This window comes from Lissotriton vulgaris, chromosome 10 (genome assembly GCF_964263255.1).
Source record: "Lissotriton vulgaris chromosome 10, aLisVul1.2, whole genome shotgun sequence".
Taxonomy (NCBI): Eukaryota; Metazoa; Chordata; class Amphibia; order Caudata; family Salamandridae; genus Lissotriton; species Lissotriton vulgaris.
The window spans coordinates 46288544-46304973 of NC_141698.1; the positions used below are offsets into that span (position 1 = coordinate 46288544).

The 16430-nt window shown below is 45.7% G+C and overlaps 1 protein-coding gene across 1 annotated transcript in view; it reads left to right on the plus strand.

The window, feature by feature from the left end:
* Positions 1-16430, plus strand: part of LOC147684547 (vomeronasal type-2 receptor 26-like) — a 126108-nt gene that overhangs the window by 12011 nt on the left and 97667 nt on the right. The window contains exons 2-4 of the mRNA XM_086939707.1: positions 15086-15098; positions 15446-15517; positions 15630-15774. Coding sequence (XP_086795833.1) covers positions 15086-15098; positions 15446-15517; positions 15630-15774 — 230 coding nt within the window. The remainder of the gene's footprint in view (positions 1-15085; positions 15099-15445; positions 15518-15629; positions 15775-16430) is intronic.

Sequence of the window (16430 nt, forward strand, 5' to 3'; positions counted from 1 at the left end):
TTAGGCCCCATAGACGCGCTCAACTTACTTGGTAGGCTTCCAAGCTGATACTCAGTGCGACTTAGGCACTGTTGTTTTTAAAACTGTGTAACCTGTATTTTAAATTGCACACTGGCAACCTTATTGCAGCGCTAGTTGCGCATTTCAAGGCGACTTACTCCACTCATGGCATGCTTCCTAACCTCCCCGGTCCACCGCGAGCCTGGCTCGATTGTAGTGGAGGGAGCTCTCTTACTATCCCTAACTCTTTCACACTTCAGGCTGGGGCGCGAGAGCGTGAGAGAGCAGTCTAGTGGCAAGCCGCTTCTCTCCCCATAAAACCGGATGTGTTGGCCATCGCGCAGCGGACACGATCTACTTACTTGGTAAGCTTCCAAGCTGATATTCAGTGCGACTTAGGCACTGTTGTTTTTAAAACTGTGTAACCTGTATTTTAAATTGCACACTTATTGCAGTGCTAGTTGCGCATTTCACAGCGACTTACTCCACTCAAGGCATTCTTCCTAAACTCCCCGGTCCACCGCGAGCCTGGCTCGATTGTAGTGGAGGGAGCTCTCTTACTATCCCTAACTCTTTCACACTTCCGGCTGGGGCACAAGAGCGTGACAGAGCGGTCTAGTGGCAAGCCGCTTCTCTCCCCATAAAACCGGATGTGTTGGCCGTCTCGCAGCGGGTGCGCCAAAGGCGCGCCAAAGGCAAGCTTGTCTGCGCCAGTCCGTTGCAGACCGGGGCTAGGGACTAGCCATCATGCCCGACCCCTGACATACTCAGCCGATCAGCTGAAATCTCTGCAGGGCAACTACAGGATAGACTCTGCTCTTCTCTATTCCCTGGAGCAGCAGGGACTTCTGCCCCTTGTTCCCAGACCAACCATATCTAATCCTTTACAGTTTAATAGCGCAACATTCACCCCCACTTACCTACATGCTAGAACCGCAATGAAGCCTACTCCATGCATGAACAAGGAGCATGACCTGACAATCTATTATCTCAACACTCGATCACTTGGCAAACATCAGTTAGAGATATTCTCTCTGATTGATAGACACAGGTCAGACATTCTGTTTCTGACTGAAACATTGTTGTCCCCCGATTCCTCCCCGGATATTTTAGCTGCTATCCTCGAACCCTATTACTTACTTCACGTCGATAGGGTTGCAGGGAAAATGGGTGGGGGAGCAGCTGCATTAGTTCACAAAAAGCATCAATTTTCCATGCTTAAAATCACCCAAATTTCGCATACCAAAATTTTGATAATGAAATTGGAATCCCAACATTCTTCCCTTGCTTGTGTGGTCGTTTATCGTCCATCCTTACACATGCCGACATTCCCGCAGGACTTTGGTGACCTAATCGCCCACATGGTGATCAATCACTCAAGAGTGCTGATTGTTGGCGACTTTAGTTACTGGCCGGGCGACAAAAACGAAAGTCCCTCCTCTCGAGAATTAACAGAAACCCTGATGAGTTTAAACTGTTCCCAGCACGCACATACTGCCACGCACAATAAAGGCCACATTTTACATCAAGTGTGGACATTAAACTTAGATATCATACAATTTGTAATTCGCCCTTGCACCTGGTCTGATCACAGTTTAATAACCTGTTCGATTTCGAACATCGCTGTGGCCCCAACCGTCGGACCAAGCAGCATGATAGCTAGGAACTGGGGTCAAGCCTGTATCGAGACATTTAAAACTATCTTAACTAACACAGCTCCATCGTTCCAAGCCACCCCCCTCCCCACTCAGTTGAAAAATCTTACCACCTGGCTTAAATCGGCCTGCGACAAAGTCGCCCCTCTGAAAAATATCAAATCGCGCAGGACACATGACGCTCATAAATGGTTTTCACCGGCCTTAAAAAACCTCAAATTAAGCCTCAGACAAACTGAGCGAAAATGGAGAAGGCACTACGAACCTGAGCTGAAATCAATTTACTTGTCTCTTTTTAAGGAATATAAAACCGCTGTTATTTCATGCAAAACCGAGTGCATCATGCAGAGAATCCTAAATTCCGCCAATAAAACCAGAGAGATTTTTTCAATCGTAGAAAAGCTGACAGGCCTTGAGAGGGTCTCGGCACAACCTGTGCACTCTCAGGAACTGTGCGATTCATTATATCACTACTTTTTTGAAAAAATTGTCACGATAAAAGCCAGCATCCCAGCATCTAACCTGCCCATTCCACCTGCTTTACCTTGCCACCACCTAGCCCCACTCAATCATTTTCCCCTCATCACGCCAGAATCTTTCTCCAACCTGCTGATCGGAGTCAAATCAGGCTCCCTTCTTGACAGTGGTCCCCCCCACATATTACGCGAAGCTTTCAGTGCCTGCCCTGATCCCCCTATATCTCTCTTGAACACCTCAATCTGCAGCGGCACTGCACCCGATTCTCGTTATTTTAAAGAAACCTGGCGCTAATCCCCTAGTGATGAGCAACTATCGCCCTGTATCTCTTCTGCCCTACTTGAGCAAGATCCTGGAGGCACATGTGGCAGGCTGCCTGAGCTCCTTTGTCGAGGAGTCCCGCTACCTGGATTCCCACCAGGCTGGCTTCAGGCCTGCTCACTCGACCGAGACTGTCATTTTGACAGTCATGGACGAGCTACGCACTGGAGCTGACCTTGATTCTCCTCAGGCCCTGATTCTTCTCGACCTGTCCGCTGCATTTGACACGGTCAATCATAATATTCTGATCGACCGTGTCCGAAGCACGGGCATCGGGGGCCAGGCACTGAGCTGGATACATTCCTTCCTGACGGACAGATATCAATCTGTACGATTAGGCAACTTCTGCTCAAAAAAAGGTCGCCTTTCCTGTGGAGTTCCACAAGGCTCCTCTCTATCTCCCCTCCTGTTTAACTTGTATATGCAGCCTCTGCTTACTGCATTGAAGGAAATGGATGTCTTGATGTTCAATTATGCAGATGATATGCAATTAATTTTCAACATCCAACCCACTAGTCTATCTGAATCAAACTTGCAGGCTATTATGATTTATATCAGTAATTGGATGAACATCAACCAATTAAAATTGAACCCATACAAAAGATAGCTGATCTTGTGAGGCAGCTCTTTTAATCCTTGGAACACCAACTTTTGGCCTCCATCCCTGGGCCTCTCGCCTGACCAAAAAGCCTGGGGATCAAGATAAGCAAGGACCTCTCAATGAAACCCCAGATCAGCTCTGTGGTTTCGGTCTGTTTCCTCATGCTACGGAAAATAAAGAAAATAAAAAGATTTTTATCAACAGAGGCACTAACATTGGTTGTTCTCGCACTCATCAACTCGCGACTGGACTATGGCAATTCACTTTATGTTGGAATTCCGGCATATCAATCACAACGTCTTCAAAGTCAAGTCAAAGTCAAATAATTTATATAGCGCGCTACATACCCAGAGGGTCTCAAGGCGCTTGAAGAAGGGTGGGGAATTACTTGTCGAATATCCAAGTTTTAAGTTGTTTTCTGAATGCTAGGTGGTTCTGAGTGAGGCGAAGGTGAGTGGGAAGTGAGTTCCAGGTTTTAGCTGCCAGGTAGGAGAAGGATCTTCCTCCCATGGTGGTTTTGTTGATGCGAGGTACAGCAGCAAGGGCTTGGTTGGAGGAGCGTAGCTGGCGGGAGGGGGTGTAGAAGGAAAGTCGTGTGTTGAGGCATTCGGGTCCAAGTTCGTAAAGTGCTTTGTGAGCGTGGGTTAGGAGGCGGAATGTTATCCTCTTATTAACGGGGAGCCAGTGGAGATTTTTCAGGTGACTAGAAATGTGGTCTTTACGCAGGATGTCTAGTATGAGTCTGGTGATGCGTTCTGGATGCGTTGGAGTTTTTTCTGAAGTTTTGCGGTGGTACTGGCGTATAGGGTGTTTCCGTAGTCCAGGCGGCTCGTGACCAGTGCGTGGGTGACCGTTTTTCTAGTTTCGGTGGGGATCCAGCGAAATGTTTTTTTGAGCATGCAAAGAATGTTGAAGCAAGATGATGAAACGGCGTTGACTTGTCTGTTCATTGAGAGTGAGGAGTCCAGGATGACGCCCAGGTTCCGTGCGTGGTCCGTCGGGATGGGTGCTATTCCAAGGGTCTCTGGCCACCAAGAGTTATCCCAGGCGGAGGGGGAGGTACCTAAGATAAGGACTTCTGTTTTGTCTGAGTTCAGTTTCAGACGGCTGTGCTTTATCCACTCGGCTACTTCTTTCATTCCTTCATGTAGGTTGGTTTTGGCGGTGTTCGGGTCGTTGGTGAGTGAGAGGATCAGTTGAGTGTCATCAGCGTAGGAGATGATGTTGAGGTTGTGTTGGCGTGCGATGGTCGCGAGGGGGCTCATGTATACGTTGAAGAGGGTGGGGCTTAGTGAAGATCCTTGTGGCACGCCGCAAATGACTTCAGTGGCCTCTGACTTGAATGGTGGGAGGCGGACTCTCTGAGTTCTTCCGGTAAGGAACGAGGTGATCCATTCCAGTGCTTTTCCTTGGATTCCGATGTTTCTGAGGCGTTGTAGCAGGGTGCTATGACAGACTGTGTCGAAGGCTGCGGAGAGGTCAAGGAGGATGGGGGCGACTGTGTCTCCATTGTCCAGTAGAGTTCGAATGTCGTCTGTTGCTGCGATGAGTGCGGTCTCAGTGCTGTGTTTTGCTCGGAAGCCGGACTGTGAGGAGTCGAGGGATTTGTTGGTTTCGAGAAAGGCGGCGAGTTGTTTGTTGACAGCTTTCTGGATGACTTTAGCCGGGAATGGAAGGAGCGAGATGGGGCGGTAGTTTTTGAGTTTGGTTGGGTCAGCTGTGGGTTTTTTCAGAAGGGCGCTGAGTTCGGCGTGTTTCCAGCTTTCCGGGAAGGTGGCGGAGTTGAGGGAGCAGTTGATGACGTCTCGGAGGTGTGGTGCTATGATGGAGTCTGCTTTGTTGAAGATGTGGTGAGGGCATGGGTCTGTGGGGGATCCTGAGTGGATGGAGTTCATCAGGTGGATAGTGTCCTCAGTGGAGATTGGGTTCCAGTCATTAAGGATGTTCAAGGGGGGTGAAGGTATGGCAGAAGGTTGGGTGGGTTGGTCTCCGGGTTGGTTGTTGAAGCTGTTGTGGATGTCTGCGATTTTGTTGTGGAAGAATGAAGCTAGGGAGTCGCAAAGGGTTTGAGAGGGAGTGATGTTGTTGGAGTTGGCTGAGGGGTTGGTAAATTCTTTGACGATGTTGAATAATTCCTTGCTGTTGTGGGCGTTGTTGTCTAGTCGGTCTTTGAATGCAGCTTTCTTGGCAGTCCGGATCAGTTGGTGGTGTATGCGGGTGGCGTTTTTGAAGGCGTCCCTGGTGCTGGTGTGGGCGTTGTTGTCTAGTCAGTCTTTGAATGCAGCTTTCTTGGCAGTCCGGATCAGTTGGTGGTGTATGCGGGTGGCGTTTTTGAAGGCGTCCCGGGTGCTGGTGTTTGGGTCTTTTTTCCAGGCCTTCTCAAGGGAGCGACAGAGTTTCTTGGATTTCTTGAGATCATCGTTCAATTAATACAGAACCACGCGGCCAGACTTATCTTCCAACTTCCGGCCCGACAGCACGTTAAGCCACTACTTAAACAACTGCATTGGCTCCCAGTAGAACAACGCAGTGTCTGCAAGCGAGGCTGCATCGTACACAAAGCACTGCTCGATGAAGGTCCTAAGTTCATCTCTAAAAGGATCAGGAAATACACCCCTTCCCGCACTCTCCGCTCATCTGGTCAACATCTTCTGACCGTCCCGAAATATAAGCGTCTTAAATATGGCAGAATCTGGTTCTCCACATTGGCTCCCCAAACGTGGAACTCCTTCCCTCTTTCAATACGTTCCACTCACTCCCATATTCACTTCAGAAAACAGTTGAAAATGTGGTTGTTTCGACAAGCTTATCCCATCTGAAAGTCTTCAAGTCATTTAGAGCTCCGTCCTCAGAAGCGCCAAGAAACCTATCCGGTGAACGTTGCGATAAATAAATACTTTAACATAACATAACATAAGATATTGCTGGAGGACAAGGTGAGACTTTCAACAATAAAGTACAGCAAAATGATCGGACCATCATAAGGTAAAAGCAGGAGGGCAGCAAAGGTCAGATGAATTAGAAAGAATAGGATCAAGCAGATGGCCTGCTACATGGGTAGGACCTGAATTACAAGTCAAACGTTCATTGCTTCTAAATAACCAATGAATTACACACTTTTAGTACATTTAGGGTCATCTAAGTGTAAATTCGGATCACCCAAAATGGTAAAGTTGGAAGCCTTCAAAATATGAGGGGTTACTGGGTCGGGGAAGGACAGTGCCCAAGGTCCAGCTGGGCCCGGAGGACGGTAAAGCAATATACCAGGAAAAGTGAACTTCGGTGTGAGCATGATTTTAAATAGTAAAGCAGCATCAGTGGTGGAGAAATCTTCATCTTTGCATTCAAGAGGGCTTTTATAGATAATCGCAATGCCACCCCCCAACTTTAGCTTCCTATCCTTTCTGATGATGAAATAGTTAGATGGAATTTCTGCTGCCACATCAGCACCTGAGCTATCTTGTAGCCAGGTCTCTAGTAAAAAGACAGCATCCGGTTGTTTATTATCAGGAGATCTAAAATATTAGCTTTGTGTTTGGGGAGTGATCGGCAATTAATATTATAAAATGTTAAATCTTGATGAGCTGAGAGTGTACCTTTAGGCGTGATCTTCCCTGGTAGCTCAGCATAGTTAGATTTTCCTGTTTCACTGCAATTATGTTGGGCGCTTTCGCTGTACTTAAAACTTTGCCTAGAGCAAGTGAGAAAAAACCGACAATGCTGGCAGTCGGAGAGGGCTTCCTCTAATTTAGGAATTTTGCAGTTCGAGGAAGTCATCTGACGGAGCTTGGACATTTGTTTAGCAGAATAGATCAATCTCATAGCATTAGTAGCACCAGGGGTTGTGTTCCCTGCTCCCAGTCAGGCTCAACCAGGTGCAAGCGGGGTTGCCTTTGACGCGCCTTTGGCAGGCCTGCTGCACGGGTCCGCTCATGGGCCATTAAATAGTGAGCCAAGGCAAGACACAATGTGAAAGCTAGAATGCTGACTAGAGAAGGCGTGAGGCACAACAAAATGGCCTCTCATGGAAGCAGAGCCTCGAATTACTAAGGTGCAAAAGGTAGATTCGAACCAAATAAAAAAACAATCAGGTTCAATGGCAAAACGTACAATTCATGATTTTATGTGTTATTCAGTTTAAAACAGATTCAAAGGTAAAATACAAATATTTAGAGAGCCTACCAGATGCTGCGTGTCTACTCCCGGGCCTTTAAATAGTGAGCTGCAGCGAGATACAGCGTGAAAGCGATAATGCTGACTAGAGATGGCGTCAGGCAAAACAAAATGGCTTCTCAGGGAAGCAGAGCCGTGCATTAGTAAAGTGCAAAGTACCAATTTGAACTAAATTAAAAAACAATCAGATTCAAGTGCATATGCACAATTCGCGATTGTATGTGTTCTTCAGTTTAAAACAGATTCAGAGGTAGAATACAAATAGGTAGAGAGCCTATCTGAGAGGGTCTATCAGTGGGTGGAGAAGTGTGGCTCACTGGTTAGAAGAGGCAGACCTGGAAGCAGAGGTCAGACCGGGACCAGGGTTCAATTCCCGGCTCGGCGGGGTCTTCAGTCCTAAAATGTCCATGGACTCGACAATTCTCGCTCCAGTACCTACTCGATTCACGGGTTCACACTCTGCGACTCTGGGCAATAGCTTGCTTAATCTCCACAACGGCCCCTCGCGGCAGGATGCCTGGCTTTCACCTTGCGGATACCCTGCCGGGGTTATCTCACAGGGGAATACCAGGACGGGTTCCCTAAGCAAGCGCTTAGAGACCGGTTGGTGATTTGCGCTATATAAATTCCTGTACATTTACATTTACATTTACCTGAGTGGGTCTGTGAGTGGGTGTGAGAATATCTGAGTGGATCTGTGAATGCGTGTCAGAGTTGGTCCTTGAGTGGGTATGTGAGTGTCTGATTGGATATGTGAATGGGTGTGTGAGTGAATGGGTGTGTGAGTGTCTGAGTGAGTCTGTGTGTGGGTGTGTCAGTGTGTAAATGGGTTTGTCAGTGGGTCTGTGAGCATCTGAGTGGGTCTATCCCGGAGTGTCTGAGTGGGTCTGCACTGGGTATGTGAGTGCCTGATTGGATCTGTGAATGGGGTGTGTGAGTGCCTGAGTGGGTTTGTAAATGGGTATATGACTGAGTAGATCTGTAAGTGTATGATGGGTCTCTGATTGAGTGTCTGTGTGGGTCTGTGAGTGGGTGTGAGACTGTCTGACTGGGGCTATCAGCGGATGCTTGAGTGTCTGAGTGGGTATGTCAGTAGGTGTGAGAGTGTTTGAGTAGGTCTGTGAGTGGGTGTGATTGTCTTAGCAGGTCTGTGAGTGGGAGTGGTAGTGTCTGAGTAGGTCCATGAGTGGGTGTATGAGTGTCTAAGTGGGATTGTCAGTGGGTGTTTGAGTGACTGTGGTAGTCTGTGACTGGGTATGTCTGTTTATAGGAAAGTGATTCTTTTGACATGGTAAGCTCTCACATTTTGCCTGGCACATAATAAGAGAGACTTCACTCTCAGAGGCCAGGAACAATGCTTCACACCTCATCCAGGCCTGAATGGCATTCCAAGATGGGAAGATTCAAAGGCGATGCCTCCTTTGAAATGTAACCCAGTCATTTCCAGCTAGTGGAGATTGCTAGCTTCCCTGTTCTGCTCCACTTTTGGTGGGAGGACAGCCAAGAAAATGAATTAGATTAGGATGTGGGCCTACATTCAACCAGCACCACCCCTAAGGTTGGGCAGGCCATGTCGACCCCTCTCTTCAAATTCCTCCATTTTGTCTTGGAGAGAATAAGCCAACCAGGGACAAGGTAATGCCCACTGCGCAACGGAGTGGTCATATGAGTGTGTAGTCACCCTAAAGGTAAGCAGCCCATTGGCTACTACCAACCACTCTCTCTAAATTCAGTACTTAGGTGGCACCCCTCAACCCTGAACTTCAGATTTGATGGACCTAAGAAGAAAATGGACAAAGATAGGCTGCTAAATACTGAGAACCGCGTGCCTGCACAAAAACCTCCCTGCTGCTGCAAGACTCATCCATTGTGGTGAGCTGTCTCATGCTGCCACTGTGAGAATTCTAAGATCCCAAGAGGACCTTCAGTCCTTTGAATATCACCCAAGAACTACCTTGGAGTATTGGAGCCACTCCACTGAATTCAGCTTATAGACTTGCAGCTACCCGGCCTGACTGATGCTGCAGCTGCCCAGGAAGAGGAACTCTTACTCTTGGAGGTCAGATCTATTTCCCCACCATGTAGACACCAGGATCTAACAGAGCTGTGCCGTACCAATTCTTGGGGTACCAGACCACCTACAACCAACACAGACGAAAGAGTTCACTCCGGACTCCAAATCCCCAGGAAACATGCACCCTTCGTGAGGTATTGTACTTCTGAGACCCACTTTGTGAGTGAGTGGCCCAGCTGTCCTTATATTGCCCCTGACACCTGCTTACCCGTGTACACAATGAACATCATAACAATCAGAACCTGGCCGCCAAACCTGCTTAGCATAAAGCCCACCAGGCTTCGGCACTGACAAGCCATGCTTCAGTAGACCTTGTGACCTGAGCCCTCATTTAGGAGCAATCTGTTTCTTTGGTGCCCCCCTTCTTCATAGCATACCAGCAACCACCACCTTCAGCACCCTGCTACCAGCTGAATCCAGGGCGCTCCCAAAGACCTGCTGGTGGAACATTGGACCTTGGCCTGCTGCTACCCTAACTGTCAGAAAGGAATTCAATGTTTGTAATTTGATAATTCATAGGAAAATAGGTGTTTAGCTGTGAAGGAAGCTCTTGGTTTGAAAATATATATAAAACAAAGTATTATTTTTGAAAATTGATCTCAAATTGTTTCTTGAGTGTGTTTATTACCTCTATGAGTACAACACATGCTTAACCCTACCCTCTGAAAAACCTAACTGCTCTCCAACACTACCACAAATAGAGAGTTAGTATTATCTACTTTTTCCTCTGTATACCAATCTGGGACTCACTGGACTCTTTGCACATTGTACTTCTTTTTAGTACACTAAACAGAAAGCCAGCTTCCTACAGTAAGCATTCCCCTGCTCCATCCTCTTTGCCCACCGTGTGCCATGGGCCAGCCACTGCCCATCCTATCTACTCTGAGTGTTCTGGTGATCTGCCACTGCCTCCCCCACAGTCCCTTAATGGTCAGATGGCTTTGAACTGTCTCTCCTACCTCTGTCCTGCCTGTCAAAGTTCCATGCCCCTATCCCCTTCCTCCTATCCTCCATGCTGCCACTTCCTTCTGCCCTCCATGCTTTGTTGTACTACAACTGCTCCTCCTTCCTGTCCTGCATGGTGTGTTGTCAAGCCCATCCCAAGCTCTTTCTTACCTGTTTTGCAGCCCTTATGCCTCCCTTCTGTTCTCCATGGTCCTTAGTGCATTCCCCTGCCTTTTCTTTCTTGCCCACCATGGTTGTTGTGCTTTCACTAACTCTTCTGCTTCCAAAACATGTTCTTCAGTATTGCCTCTCCCACCTGCTCTGTGTGGTCACCTTTCTGCTCCTGACCCCCTCATACTTTCCCTTATGTTGTCTATAGTGTGGTTTATAGTGTCACTGTTGCCTTCACTGTTTTGTTGTGATTCCAGTGCCCATCCTTCCAGCCCTCCATGGTCATATTGCCATATTGCCACTCCTGTCCTGCCTCTTTCCCCTGCCCCTTGCCCTTCCTTTTCCATTTGGAGGCCACAATCCCCTCCCTCCTGGCTTGTCTGGTCTGTTGTCGTACCCCTCCCTCCTTCCCTTTATGATCTGTCATGCTGTATCTCTCCCTCCTGTCTTTCTGGTATGGTCAACTTGCTGCCCTTGACTCTATTCCCCTCTGCTCTTTGTTGTCCATGTGCATGTCCCAGTCTCCTCCCTATTGCATTCCATGGTCCTCTGTGCTGCACTGCCATCCCGCTTGCTCTGTGTGGTGTGTCGTGCTGCTGCAACTTCTGACGCCTGCCCTATAAAATCAGTTTAGTGTCCCTGTCTATCGCTTTCCTGCTCTCTGTTATCAAAGTCCATGGCTGTTTGATTGGCTGTATCGGTGAGTGAGTGGCTGTCTGAGTGGCCGTCTGGGTGATTGAGTGGCTGTGTGAAAGTCTAAATGGGTGAGTGGGTGTGTGAGTTTCTCTATGGATGAGTAAGTGAGTATGTGAGTGTATGGGTATATGAGGGCCTTTATGGGTGAGTTTCTGTCTGCATGAGTGGCTGTATGGGTCTGTGAGTGGACATGTTAGCAGCTTTATCGGTGACCAAGTGGCTGTGTGAGTAATTGTGTGTGAAAGTGGCTGTATGGGTGACTGACTGCATGTTTTAGTGGATGTTTGTTTAACTGATTGATTGGGTGGATGGCTTTATTGAAGAATGAATGTCTATGTGAGTGGCTGTATGGGCAAGTTAGGAAAAGTGTGAGTGCTTGTGTGGGTGTATGAGTGGGGTTTTAAGTGGTTGTATAAGTGAGAGAATGGCTCTGTGGAGAAGCTGTATGGGTGAGTGGATATGTAAGTGGTTGTATGGATTAATAAGTAGGGGTGTGAGTAGCTGTTAAGGTCAGTGAGTGTTATATTAATGTTATCGTGATTACATCAATGATGTCATTTGAGATGTCATCAATGAGGCCATAAATGATGTCATGAGGGAAGTAATATATGAGGTCATAGGTAGTACATGGTAGGAGCGCAAGTCATATTCAGCTCTGCTAACAATAACTGATGCATTTCTGTAGTTTGTGTAATGTTGTCACTGACACATTCATCTAACTATCACATTACTTGAAACTGTGTTTCAATAGATGTCTAACATTTTCTTTTAATTTAACCTATCCAAAATTGAACTTATGCTACAGACACAGAACAAATTTTGTGAACTAAAAAAAAGTGAATTTGACTCATCAATGTCCATTTGCTGAGTTACACCTTTTTGGTTTTAAGTTACTTAATGCTGTGTTATTGGGGGTTTAATGTATTTATTTATCAATTTTGGATGAAATTATATTTATTTATCAGACGTATTGACATTGTTGCTGATTATATGTGTGAGACTGAATATTAAATGTAATTGAAATATTTATAGTAAACAAATATATTTTAGTCTACTTCATGGTTCCTACTAGATATTAGTGCATGTTGGATTGTGTGGTAGTATATAGTATTGTTTGTGCCATGCTTTCTAGTTAGTATAGTTCTCTGTTATTTATAAAGGGTTTGTCTTTACATTATGGAATTTTATACATTCTGGTGGGTCCTTTTCAATATTTTAGTTTTAATTTAGGCTATACACTCCCTCCTAAGTTCTTGGAAATGTTGTTCCTGTTTGTAGGATTTCCTCGAATTGGTACAGGATAGGGTGGATTTGGCCTCATGTATCGTTGAAGACTTTATACCGTTCTTCAACTGCATTGATGGTTGTGTCTTGTTGAGCCAGGATGCTGCCATATACGTTACATCATGGTATTTGAAATTTAGATTGTCATCTCTGGCCAGAATGGTGCGGTCTAACAATTCAAGTGACTTCGAAATGGTCCATTAGGGGACTTTGGTTGGAGGATGTAGTTATAAGCTACTTCTGTGACTTGCGCACATGCAAGGACTATTAATTTAATTATTTCAAAAGCAAATTAGGTGTTTGATGCCTATTTTCACTTAGAGTAGATTTTCAGAAGTGTCTTGAAATGCTTTGGTAAAATCGTACAGTGTCATTGAACGGCTGTCTGTGGGTAGATTTTTAAAATTGTATCATTGCTTGCTCAAGTCCAATAATGATTGTTTGCGGGTTGTGGTTGTTGTTTGTAGCATGTACCTCATACGATCAGGGAAATATTGTCGGGCCCATTTGCCGTGACAACTTTGAGTCAAAAGAGAATGAGAATACATAGAGGACATACAAGACACACAAGGTAAACTAGAAAACGTGGAGATAGGGAAAGTACACATTTTCAGGGTGTACTATGAGTCTCTATATCAGGCTGATGAGACAGACCCTCTGGCCCAAGAGGCATAGCTGGATTCAATCAATCTCCCCAAGTTCATAGCCTCTCAGAATGAACTTTTAAGTGCCCCCATAACTGAGGAAGAGGTACAATTAGCTATCAGGGCATTTAAAACCAAACAAGTCACCAGGACCAGACTGTCTAACAATTAATTTCTATAAAATATATACAATAGAACTGGTGCCTCATCTGACCTCTCTATTTAACCATATAACATCAAATTCTGCGATCACACCCTCAATGAGCGAGGCCCTGATAACGGTCCTACCAAAGCAGAGAAAAAGGCACAACTGTGCTCCTCATATAGGCCAATAGTGCTTTTAAACTTAGGTGCCAGGCCATATTCCAAAATATTGGCGACCAGACTGGAAGACCTAATGCCCTAACTGATACACCCCAATTTGCCAGTTTTCATTGATCCCAGCAATTTTGCTGGGACTTGATGTCAAAAAGGCGTTTGATAGAGTGGCATGGCCTTTTCTCTTCCAGACGTTAAAGCAATCTAGGTTCTGCAAGACGTTTGTTAATATGATTAAAGCCAATTATAAGCAACCACAGTCCAAAGTACTAGTCAACAGATTCAGCTCTGACACTTTCAGTTTGGGTAGGGGCACAAGACAGGGTGTCCCTTATCGACCTTACTGCTTGCCCTAAGTATAGAGCACGTTGTGGCCAGGATAAGAGCAACACAAGGGGTCAAGGGAATACAGTTTGGGTCAGATGAGCATAAAATGTCACTATTCACAGACGACATTATTCTAGCAATAACAGATCCACAAGCTTTGTTAATGGCCCTGCAGGAAGAACTCCAACACATTGGAAAAACAGCTGGATTCCGGGGTAACCTCTCCAAGTCATTCATTTAAAATCTTACTGTCTAAGAAGGAGAAATGAACTCCCTGTTAAGGGATTTCCCTTCTCACAGGGCTAAACACAACATTACATATTTGGGGGTGAGGATTACAGCTACTATAGGGGGATTATATAGGGCACATTTTCCACCTCTCCTGAAACAACTACAGAATGACTTTAAACTGTGAGACCACTTTGTATCTCCTGGTTGGTCCATACACAAGCAATAGGGATGACGATTCTTCCAAACTTACTCTATCTATTCCAGGCACTCCCAATCACCCCCGACAATGATTTTTTGCTATATTACGCATAATGACCATGCGTTATGTGTGGCAAAACGGACAAGCACAGCTTACCTTCAAACTTCTTAGAAGGGCTAGGGACGGGGTGAAGTGGCCCTCCCAAACTTTGACCTATACTATAAAGTAGTGCAGCTTAGAGTAATAGCAAAATGGTCAATAAGGCAATCAGATAATTACTGGTTGCACATGGATAAGCGATAGTGGGGGAAACGATCTGGGACATGCTCTGGAAAACAGACACAGACTACACCTAAGGTGTGGGATGAAGTTACACAAAAGCAACTGAATGGACGACCTTCCCCTCCCCATACAGCCCGATCCATTTCAATCATGCATTCTCACCGGCTATGTGGCCAGGTCCTTTTGATGCCTGGAGGGAAGGGGTATGTCTTACACTGTCAGACCTCTTCCATAATTACGACATACTAACTTTAAAACACTGCCCACAGGATTTTAACCTCCCAACCTCTGAACACTATCATTATTTCCAGCTCAAGCAATGGGCATTGAGCCCAGAAATCAGAGAAACGGTAACTTGAGAATTAACACCCATTGAAAAGTTTGTTAGGAGTGTCAAGACTACAAGCACTCTTACCTGTGAGTTGCTTGCAGATGGATTTCGCAGAGACGTTATGGACCAACTTCCCCGAATTCTAGGCAACACCTAGTGATAGTTTAAACACCTAGGTAATCAAATAGAAAAAGGGGAGGGAGGCCGGATAATGGACGCTACTGGTTCCTGGGTTGTCGACCTGCGAGGCAACAAAGAAACTTTTGTAACTATTATCCCTTAACTCCTTTCTGTTTTAACTACTAGCACTTCTACAATTTACAGTTATCTCTTTTTAATTCTTTAATTCTTTTAAGCCTACCTGCGACAGTAAGTAACTAAGCGTCGCGTCCGTGTTGTCGTCGGGGAAGGTTGAGGCGATGTAGACTGTGTAGATGGATGAGTTGAATTCAAGAAGGAGAATCAAGTCCTCTCTCCTGAGGAAAAAACAAGTGTTCGAGAATAAGTTACTCTCCTTTACTGGTTATTCAACTCCCTTACTGGATATTCACAACCCTAACACCTCCTTTGTAGATTTCACTTACTTAATACTCTCTATCTTGTCTTTCTTCGAATTCACCACCTAAATAATAATGACATTGACAAGAAACAGATTGCCAAACAAAAATATCAAAACTATGATCAAAAATTGCTTTACACTTTGATACTTCTCAAAGCTTGTTCTTTGTTTCAAACTGCGAGTTATGAGTTCAATCAGAAGCACAGAATGCCTTTAAAGAGTTTGTCAGGTAAGTTCTAGTCTCTTGTAATCTCTTAAAATCTCTTCTCGCTTGCTTGCGTAGGGCGCCTTGCGTTTAATGCAAAAGATTTCACTTAGCTTGTGTCTTTCTTGTTTTGCAGTGATGCGCGCAGATCAGCGTGAAGAAGAAGAAATCCGAAGTTCTCTGGAGGTTTCCGGGCGTTGGCTGGCGATCAGGTTCCAGGACGCTCCCAGGCGATTGCTCTCAAGGGGCGCGGCAGAAGACGAAGCATCGGGAAGACTTGGGTGTGGCTTTTTATAGCCGAGCCACACCCAAAGAGGATGACGTAGCGCGCACGTTTTAGTAGCATGCGTGTGCGTCAGAAAGGTTCAGATATCGGCATTTCTACCTCAAACCTTGCAACAGACAGCAGCATTTATCGGCAGTGAAACAACATAGAAAAATCATTTGGTAAACATTACCTTGAACAACTGAATGCTCTAATTCACCATTATTGACAGTTTACTCAGCAATTATAACAAGAAGGTCTAAATGTTCTAAATACACCTAAGTATAATGTAACATTTGACACACAATCTCTTTGGCGTGCTGGGTGCACGGGACAGGGGTGGGTTTCTTGATGGGTAACACTGTTCACTGTAGGGCAGGAGGGGTGGTTATGAGCTATTCATGACAAGGAGGGTGGGATCATTGCGGTGAGTAGTCCCTTTCCTATATGCATTTTTGCTGTTGACTCTACACACACCTAGACCTCGCTTTATGGAGTTTTGGGAATATGTTTTAGGGACTGATATGGCCGGGATGCCCGTCACCCCCTCCCAACACAATCCCCAAGGATGGGAAGTCGGACGCAGTTCTGAACTTTTGGAAGGCGGGAGGGAGTCACCCTCCCGGCCGTATTTATTAAAATATGAAACAAAATTTAAAACATTAAATAAAA